This window comes from Alosa pseudoharengus, unplaced genomic scaffold, assembly GCF_046254945.1.
Source record: "Alosa pseudoharengus isolate Yale_2024_CS ecotype anadromous, Long Island Sound unplaced genomic scaffold, YU_APseudo_1.1 YU_APseudo_1.1_scf_14, whole genome shotgun sequence".
Taxonomy (NCBI): domain Eukaryota; kingdom Metazoa; phylum Chordata; class Actinopteri; order Clupeiformes; family Clupeidae; genus Alosa; species Alosa pseudoharengus.
Genome location: NW_027468609.1, coordinates 35,420,016 through 35,430,015, shown reverse-complemented (window position 1 = coordinate 35,430,015; position 10,000 = coordinate 35,420,016). Strand labels below are relative to the sequence as shown.

Genomic DNA, 10,000 nt, shown 5'->3' with positions numbered 1-10,000 from the left:
GCAGGAACAGCTCGGCGTCAAATCTCCCAGCAGTCACCAGGGTTCCGTCTCCAATGACAACAGTACGGCATCGTATCACAACAGCCCCCCTACTGGCCCCCGAGCCACAGGTAGGACCACACACACACACACACACACACACACATACTCTGCTGTATTACGTTAAGAAAAGCACCTTTTCTGTACTTGTCTACTTTGCCACATGGAAATGGATATGTTTGAAATGTAAATTGATAGAAGTTTTGAATGGGGCTCTTTGCTCTTTGTTTGCACATGTGTGAGGTCCTTGTCTGTGTTGAATGGAGTGTGATATGGGGGTATGGGGCATCAGTGATCGGATCCCTTTTTGGAGGCCGCTAGCTGGGAGGCACTCATATGAGTGATGTGTGTGTGTGTGTGTCCTTGTTTCTGTTTGTTTGTGTGTGTGTGTGTGCCTGTGATGAGAAGCTGTAAATGAACTACTTAGTCTCTGAATGGGGTCAGTTCACGTGTAAGTGTGTGTGTGTGTGTGTGTGTGTGTTTCATTGTGCTTGTGTTTTCCATTCTCTAATTAAATATGGATATTTTTCCCTTCAAAGATTGCTTGAATCAATACCCCACTGTCTTTAATGGCACTTATTTTGACTCGTAATCCTGACTTAAGTGTGTGTGTGTGTGTGTGTGTGTGTGTGTGGAGAGTAAACCAGTATCTCATTACTGGCCCTCACAGATACATTATTCACCAGGCCTATCCGATTTAATCCCGATACTTGGTGTGTGTGTGTGTGTGTGTGTGATACTGGAGAGTGGACAGAATGTCTGTCCAAGCTTGATCAGTGTCCTTCTGAGCAAGCAGAGGGAAAAGATCTCCACGAGACTTGTGGTTGAGCAGCAATTTCTTAGACCAGACAGACAGGCTTCGCCGGACTTAGCTAGGGTGCCTTTAGAATCAGCAGTCTAGACCACTAGCCAAATGCTAGCCTAAACACTCTCGCTCAGCGTTTAGCTTTGATGATCTCTCATAAGCAGACAGTTAAGGTGATGGATTAGACCAAAGGCTTTTGATGGTTTGTGTGATCTATTTAAAGTTACTGTTAGAGTGGTGGAAAATTGGCTCTGTAATGGAATAGCAACTGCAGCGTTAGCCGGGTGGGCCGAAGTGATCCGGTAGCTGCGCAGGCAGAATAGGGATTGGGTTGTTGCTCGTGACATACGTGTACAGTGAGAGATTAGCTTAGTTCTCATATCAGCTCTGCTTCAGGGAGCAGAGTTGAGTGCTAGCGTTAGCATCTCTGATTAGCATGTCGGAGGTGGTGGTTGAGGCGGGTCAGGGAGGGGAGAGGCAGGATGGAAACTTCCACAGCAGATGGAAAAAAGCCCTCAAAAAGTCCAGGGAGAAAGGTAAAGGTATGTATATGTGCGTATACATATTTATGGTATTGGCTAGGCAAGTTTAAGAGGAGTCTTTGTAAGAGATTGAGAATGTGTGTTGCTGAGGATTTATGTATGTGTAAGTGATTTTTGTGTGTCAGTGTGTTGGTGGTGGTGGTGTTTTAATTTCCTCTGTTACGTGTGTGTCTACGTCACAGGCCTGAAGCTGACCAACGGGGTGGCGACGGCCAGCGAGGGCTTGGTTTCCGTGGAGACGGAGGAGGGCAGCGTGCGCGCCCTGCGCCGGGAGAACGGACGTCTGCAGGAGCAGCTGCAGTCCAGCGAGCAGCTCAACACCACGCTGCGCAGCGAGCTGGACCTGCACCGCTCCCTCCTCACCCACGCACAGACACACACACAGACACACACACACACAGACACACACACACGCGCTGACACACACACGCCCACGCGGGAGCGGACAGCACCACAGACAGAGATGGGCACACAGCAGGACACAGCCAACAGGACCATTAATTCAGGTACCCGTGTGTGTGTGTGTGTGTGTGTGTGTGTGTGTGTGTGTGTGTGTGTGTGTGTGTGTGTGTGTGTGTGTGTGTGTGAGTGAGTGAGGGGGTTAAATGGTCAGCGTTCTGTGTTAGGTAGTAGGAAGAATGGTAACTGCCTTAAAGTAATCATGGTCAATTTTATGGATATGAATATTTAAGTGGATAGGTTCCCCTCTGTATGATCTACTTGAACTCCTGCTAGTAGGAAAGCATTGTGGCAGTCTTTTTCTGTGGAACTAGTAGCTCTTTCACTATGCTATGTATGGCTTAATAACAGATAATGTGCTGCAGTGACTGTGGGTGAGGTTGATTGGTTGATTTGATTTTCAGTTTTGAGTATTATCCATATGCATTTCTCAGTAGTAACCAAAATGTGCCATTGCACAAAACACAAGAACATTGTAGCTGTACGCATTGTAGCTGTACGCATTGTAGCGTACAGCTTATAGGAGTGCTGGGAGACGTGTGTAAAGGGAACCTCTCTCTCTCTCTCTCTCTCTCTCTCTCTCTCTCTCTCTCTCTCTGGTAGATCTGCTGGCTGAGCACCTGCAGGAGATCCGAGCTCTGCGCCAGCGGCTGGAGGAGACCATCCGCACCAACGAGAGACTCCGGGAGCAGCTGGAGAGGAGGCTGCAGGAGGCCCAGAGAGACCCAGGTACACACACACACACACATACATACACACACACATACATACAGTACACACACACATATTAAATGCGCTTTATAAATAAATCTGACTTGACTTGACTTGACTTGACATATACACACACACACACAAACACACGTGTCTAGTGTGTATAGCAGCATATTCTGCTATCCAGACTCATGTTGTCCTTGCTTGTGTATCCCAGCAGGCACAAACATCTTCATCGCTGGGCTGGAGGACCAGGGTCAGCTGGCCAACGAGGTCCGCAAGCTGTGGGCTCACAACCACACGCTCAGAGAGCAGCTCAACCAGGGCAGCAGAGGTACTCATACACAAACACACACACACACGCACACACACACACACACACACACACACACACACACACAGCAGAACTGTGTTGATATGAGCAGTCACACCAATCCTCAGCTAATCTCCCGGTCTTAATGTGCAGATAAGCAGAAGGAAAATGAGCGTCTGCGTGAGACTCTGGCCAGGAGAACAGCCAAGCTGGAGCGTAGCCGCAGAGAACACACACGCCTGCAGGAGAGTCTGCACAGGTAACACACACACACACTCACACACACACATATGTATATCACTCACATAATTCAAGAGTTTACACATCCTTTGAACATAGCTCCAGTCTGTCTCTGTCATGCCGGTCATTATACTCTTGTGTTACCCGGCGGGCGTTGGATGATGTATTTCATGCGCGTGTGTCAGTGTCGGGTGTCAGTAACGGTCCGTGTCCTAATGGTGCTGTAGTGAGCTTGTAATGATGAGGAGCTCTAATTGGATAATGATGGTCTCGGTTTTCAATATGAGCTCAGAGTATAGGGACCGAAGTAGATGTATGCAAACTAAACCTGTGTGTGTGTGTGCAGACTGCAGTGTGAGGTGAAACAGCAGAAGCAGCAGCTTTCGGACAGTCAGCATCTCCTCAAGTCTCTGCGGGTGGAACTGAAACTACAGGAGCACATCAGGAACACAGGTACACACATACACACACACACACACACACACACACACACACACACACACACACACACACACACACTAATACTAAGTAATTTTCACATGACTGCACACACTGCAACAAGGGGATCAAGACATCCACAAGCATAGGCAGATACAGCCAGCTCGGAGGTTTGGAATGTATTTACCGGTAGTTACTTGAGGTTTTATCACCACTGCACATTTTATCTTAAAACTCTCAAGTAGAGCTGGGTGGGCGAAGGTTGGTGGAATTAAGTGTTATAAACTTACTGAGGAGGAATGTGTGTGTGTGTCTGTGTAGAAGGAGATGAACAGCCCTCTGGTGTAGATCTGACTGCTCTCCTAGCAGAGGTGAGGCATCTCAGAGAACAATTGGAGAGAAGCATCCGGAACCACACTATCAACATCAAATACCTACTGCCATCAGGTACACACACACACACACAATCACCCACATCAACCACTTACACACTCACGCCTTTAGATAACCACACATACTCTACATCTATGACATCGGCAGTGTCGCTCAGCTGCATGAACTGGTTGTAGCTTCTTCCATGTTTAAATGACATTATCCTCACTATTTCATGAAAAAATGTACTTTATGTGTAACTTGTGGTGTGCTGAAAAGCCACAGCTCCCTCTGCTGGAGATGTAATGCACATGTTCAACATCCACAAGCTTGCCGCAAATGTCTATAAATCATGATGGATGATAAAGTTCTGCCATTTTTTAACTGTGACTGTGTGTAATGTTGTGCATGGTTCTGTGTGTGTGTGTGTGTGTGTGTGTGTGTGTGTGTGTGTGTGACTTCAGATGAGTGTGGAAGATCCGAGCAGCTCAATCTGTCATCACACCCTGATGCCAACACTGGACAAGGTAAGTTACTGCTGCAGGGATTTTTAATTCCCATCTATATATATATATATATACACACACACACACACACACACACACACACACACACACACACACACACACCAGTATCTAAAATTGTGTGTTGCTGGCGTGTGTTTCAGACAGTGGCAGCTCAGTGGGCAGTGGCTCGCCCCCTCCATCTCGCCTGGTGCCGGGGGTGCGTGTGTTTGAGGCACGGGGCGGTCAGCATGTGCTTGGCCTCAGCGAGGACTACAGCGCCCTGCACACACACCTCACTCAGGCCATCACCTACACTCAGCACATGGACGAGCACACACGCCACTGCAACACGGTAAACACACACACATGCACACACAAGCAGTTATGGACACTTGGACTGCAGTACAGCAAACACACACACACACACACAACAGGTCAGACAGACATTCACAGGCAAACAAACATACCTCTGTATGTTGAAGCACATTAATTAATTACTGTTGATGCGTGTCCAAGCTGAACATCAAAAGCCTTTTCTGGATGGTGTGTGTGGTCAGTGTAGAGCTGTAGCTTGTCTCAGTGGTGTAATGTTCCTGTTCATCTGTCTGTCTCCCCAGGCCCAGTGTAAGAACCTGTCAACCAGCGTCAACAGCATGCAGCAGGTACTGGAGGAGGCCAGCAGACTCCTCAAGCTCTTCTGGAGGGTCAGCCTACCGGCAGATGCACTCAGACCACAGGTCAGCACACACACACACACACACACACACACACACACACACACACTTAAGTCACTGATTAGCACAGCTGATTTGATAGGTAACATCTTAAGACATGGACACTGTTAGTTGCAGAATGTTTATAAAAGCTAAAGAAAGAGTTGACTCCATCATTCCCTTCTCTCCTCTCAGGATGAGATGATGAGGACTGAGATCTCCCGTCTGAAGAGCAGGCTGCAGCAGCAGGAGTGTGTGCTCAGTGGAGCCGTCAAGCGCCTGCACTCCACCAACCAGCTCAAGGAGGGCATGGAGCGCCTCATCATAGACCAGCGTAAGGGAAAACAACCTTACACACACACACACACACACACACACACACACACACATTCTACCAACCAGCTCAAGGAGGGCATGGAGCGCCTCATCATAGACCAGCGTAAGGGGAAAACAACCTTACACACACACACACACACATTCTACCAACCAGCTCAAGGAGGGCATGGAGCGCCTCATCATAGACCAGCGTAAGGGGAAAACAACCTTACACACACACACACACACACACATTCTACCAACCAGCTCAAGGAGGGCATGGAGCGCCTCATCATAGACCAGCGTAAGGGGAAAACAACCTTACACACACACACACACACACACACACATTCTACCAACCAGCTCAAGGAGGGCATGGAGCGCCTCATCATAGACCAGTGTAAGGGAAAAAAACCTTACACACACACACACATTCCACCAACTAGTTCAAGGAGGGCATGGAGCACCTCATCATAGACCAACATAAGGAACACCCCCTTACACACACACTCACACACACACACACACACACACACACACACATTCCACCAGCCAGCTCAATTACGGAGTGGAAAGGCGCAGACGAGTGTAAGCTGTACTCTCACACTCTACCTATGCACTCATGCAATCACTCATACAGTATACACACCCAGAAAAACCTCCAATCAACTCATTACAGGATAGCACAAGACAAACACACAGTCACGACTCACACACCTGCAGCCATAATGATGATTGATCGCTACAACTTGTGCCAAACACACAAACACACACTCATATGCAGAGAGACAAACACACATACACTGGGAGACACACACATTCTCTCTCTCACACACGCACGCACACACACTTGCCCTCATATGCATTATTCATTCCTATTCCCCCCGCAGTGTCTGTCACCCATGGCATCCTGAAAAAAGCTCGAGGCAACTTAGAGGTGAGTAACCAAACACTTGATTAAATTGATAGCACATCCACTGATAAGCGCTCAAACACTCTCAGGCCCACACTTAGATTGGACGCTGCTGGGTTGTGCTTGATAGAGATGCCTGTTCAGATCGTAATCTCTCCCTTCCTCCCTCTCTCTCTCTCTCTCCCTTCCCCTCTCTCTCTCTCTCTTTGGCTTTGTTGGTCGATATCAGACACACTATTACGGCCACAGTGGCCAGTCAGTAGAAGGTCAGTGAGTGTGTCTGTGGACAGGATAAGCATGCTCTCGACTCCAGTTTATCATGCCTGTTTACCACGTCATTCTGTGTGTGTTCACTTGTGTGTGAAAACACGTGTGAGTGTGCGCACTTGCATGCATGTGTGTGTGTGCGTGCGTGTGCGTGCGTGCGTGTGCGTGCGTGCGTGTGTGTGTGTGTGTGTTAGGGCATTTGTGCTGTCTGCATGCTGTAAAAGCCTGTTGTGCAGTTCCACTATCCTGCATGCTGATTGGTCCTACAGCTTCACGGTCCTTCCTGTTCTCCCCAGCTCTGTGCACTGATTGGCTGTCGCCATGTCTTTTTCTCTAGGATGTCCCATTGAGTGGCCAGTGACGGAAGAACAACCATGCCCTTCCCCAAAGGCCAGGTCCACCCCCAAATCGGATTCTGCCAGTGATGTCTCATCCCACTGCAGCTGTTAGACTCCTCCCCTTTGCCTAACCCCGCCCCTCCAGGAAGTACTGTCAGTCATCCTCTGACACACTGTTCCTGAACAGTCATTGGTAGATGTAGTAGCCCTGTAATGGTACGAGACAAGAGCTTGAGATTTTGGAGGCTATTGACAGTGATTGCACATTTTTGTTTTGGTATACATTTGTAACCTATTTTCATAGTAGGATGCTGTAAGATGTTCTATTGTTGAACAGTAAGAAGGGAAAATATTTTTTCTTGTAAATATGGAATATCTCCTGAGTGGTGTAGAAAATCAAGGTCCTGATGTCACTGCCTGTGTGTGTGTGAAAGAGAGAGAGACAGTGGGAGAGGGTGAGTGTGTATGTGTGTGTATGTGAGCGATGGTGAAGCAGCTATACTATGTGTGATCTGAAATACTATTGCAGGATGTTAATGTATCCACCATTAAAAAAAGATGAGGAGACTTCATTCTCATGTCTTCATTCTTGCTATGGACATCATGGCACACTCCTATACACAAGGCATTCTCAGAGCTCTGTCACTATGATGATGAGGCATGACTAGATCTTCTACCTAACCTGACTAGATCCTTACCCTTTGCCGAGTGCCACATCCACACTCCATGGGTACAATGCCCTCCAGAATTATTGGTACCTCTGGTAAAGTTGTTTTTTGTGATTATTGTAATCTCACAATGAAAACAATGTGGAAAAATCCAACCTTGAAAGGAAGCAAATTTATTCTGAGAAACAAAAATACCTCATAAAGAAATATTTATTTTTTTTTAAACAAAAACACATCAGCCACAATTATTAGAACCTCTGCATGTAATATTTTGTTAAGCCTCCCTTTCCCAATAAAACAGCTCATAATATTCCTCTTTACAAAATCTCTACAGATCGTCCAGATTCCTAGATCCTCACTTGTGCATTCTCCTCTTTGACTCACCCCGCTGTTTTGCTGTGGAGTTTAGATTAGGGGACTGGTACGGCAATGGCAGAAGCTTGGTTTTGTTTTCAGTAAACCATTTTTGTTTTCATCTGGACATATTTTGGTTTACTGACCTGATGAATGATCCAATCATGACCTACTTTTAGTGTCTTGGCAGAGATTGACAGCTTTTCATTTAAGATGTTGAGGTTTTTCTTAGAGTTCATGATATGATGCAACTTAAAAATGGTGTTCCTTGCCAAAGACCACACTTTCAGGCTAAGTCACTGTAGCATTCAGTAACTCCTGGTATTTACATCTGTAATTAAATAACAGGAAAGGCTTTTACCTGGCATGTCATCTAAATAATCAATTAGAGCTTAGGTCACTTTTGCAGATTTGTTTGGAGACATGGTGACCCCAAGATGATACTTTCTGAAAATGTTCTGATACTTTTCTGTAACTCTCCAACAGTGGTTCTTATGGAATTGTTTGCCTCTCTTACCATCCTCCTCACTGTGTGGGGGCAAGATAACCATGGATCTTTGTACAAGCATGTTTGTCATATTTCCAGTTGATTAAAACCTTTTAATTATTGTTTTCACTAAATAGTGGCATTTTCAAGTACCTAGTCATTATAGATATTCCCTGACAAATGTCATCACGCTTTCTTTTTATTTAAATTTGGTGTATTCTCTTGTCTTTCCCATGTTTGAAAATGACTAGGGGATTTAACCTGTGCACTTTATTATATAGCTTAGTGAAAAAGAAAGGCATACTAACTGTTGACAGTTCAGACACTCTGATTAACTTAAATAAGTTGAATATAAATGGAAAAATGCTTCTATTACATTTTGTAATATAAGATTACTAGGGGTGCCCATAATTGTGGGCAATGTGTTTTTGAAAATTATTTTTCCTCATTGTTTTCATTGTGAGATTACAACAAATCACCAAAGGATCAGTTTTCCCTTTTTTTAGTCAACTTTACCAAGGGTGCCAATAATTCTGCAGGGCACGGCCATGTGGTGTTTGGTGTTTTAAGCCCCCAGCGTCGTCTTCCAGGCAGCGCTGCATGGAAGACACTAGGGTTGGGGTTAAGGTTAGGGTTAGGTGCCTTGAAGTCCACGGTGGGGGCTTAAAACACCTTTGAGCACAGCATGTCCTATACAGTGCACTAGGCTCAGTGCTGAGGTTTAGGACTTTTGTTTACTCCAAAGGGCAAACACCAAACACTCACAAGGGGATGATCATGTAAAAGTGATGATCATGAGTTGTGACAACAAACCTCCTAATACATGCTCACAAAGAAACTACTGTAAACATTTCGGAAAGGTCTGACACAAACCATGAGTGACCACAGTTTTTTTTTTTCTTGATTGACACCAACCAGACAAAACCAAGTGTCATCATCTGAGTGGTACAAACCCATCAGTTCTACAACCCGTAGGTGCGTCTTACATGCTAACAGGGTGAAGAAGGGAAGATCTACAGCAGTTTCTGAGGAAAACCACCCCAAATTCTAACCAGCCCTCTCATGTACATACACACACCACACAGTTCGCTGTATAAACAAAGCTGAGGCTTTGGCAGGGCAGCAGAACGTTTGGGTATAGGCCCACTCTCTCTTGAGCAACCTCATCAGGTAAACATACCAGAGATGGGCTCTGATTGTGAGTGCATTATCAGACCTCACGTTGGCCCCTGGCAGTATCAAACATGTCCTCCCCCATCGAGTGGCGCTTATCAGATCAGCAGACTGCGGCATGCAGGGAAACGTTGACTGCAAACATGCTGATCACTGGGCACCTAAGGGCAGAGCCGGCCCTGGACTCCTGATTGACAGCTGCAGACAGACACACCGGTGTGTTTAGAGAAAGGGATGTGTTTGTGTGTAGAGATTAGAATGGTTGAGAAGAGATAAACACTCCTCTAGGATCCTATAAAGTAGCTAGATTGTACCTTCATGTAGTTTCGCATGACTACGGTAAAGTC

At 46.2% G+C, this 10,000-nt stretch overlaps 1 protein-coding gene across 6 annotated transcripts in view; it reads left to right on the top strand.

The window, feature by feature from the left end:
* Window positions 1-7,543, top strand: part of cdk5rap2 (CDK5 regulatory subunit associated protein 2) — a 39,280-nt gene extending 31,737 nt beyond the window's left edge. For 5 of the 6 annotated variants that reach the window (XM_076284830.1, XM_076284831.1, XM_076284828.1 and 2 more), the window contains 14 exons: window positions 1-110; window positions 1,569-1,892; window positions 2,449-2,574; window positions 2,774-2,890; window positions 3,023-3,128; window positions 3,456-3,562; window positions 3,869-3,994; window positions 4,384-4,446; window positions 4,587-4,777; window positions 5,043-5,162; window positions 5,334-5,472; window positions 6,344-6,390; window positions 6,596-6,632; window positions 6,971-7,543. The exon at window positions 1-110 is cut by the window's left edge and continues 45 nt beyond it. In XM_076284830.1, the coding sequence (XP_076140945.1) occupies window positions 1-110; window positions 1,569-1,892; window positions 2,449-2,574; window positions 2,774-2,890; window positions 3,023-3,128; window positions 3,456-3,562; window positions 3,869-3,994; window positions 4,384-4,446; window positions 4,587-4,777; window positions 5,043-5,162; window positions 5,334-5,472; window positions 6,344-6,390; window positions 6,596-6,632; window positions 6,971-7,083 (1,726 nt within the window). In that variant the 3' untranslated portion in view covers window positions 7,084-7,543. The remainder of the gene's footprint in view (window positions 111-1,568; window positions 1,893-2,448; window positions 2,575-2,773; window positions 2,891-3,022; window positions 3,129-3,455; window positions 3,563-3,868; window positions 3,995-4,383; window positions 4,447-4,586; window positions 4,778-5,042; window positions 5,163-5,333; window positions 5,473-6,343; window positions 6,391-6,595; window positions 6,633-6,970) is intronic. The other variant, XM_076284834.1, reaches the window with a different exon arrangement.
* Window positions 7,544-10,000: the final 2,457 nt, after the last annotated feature.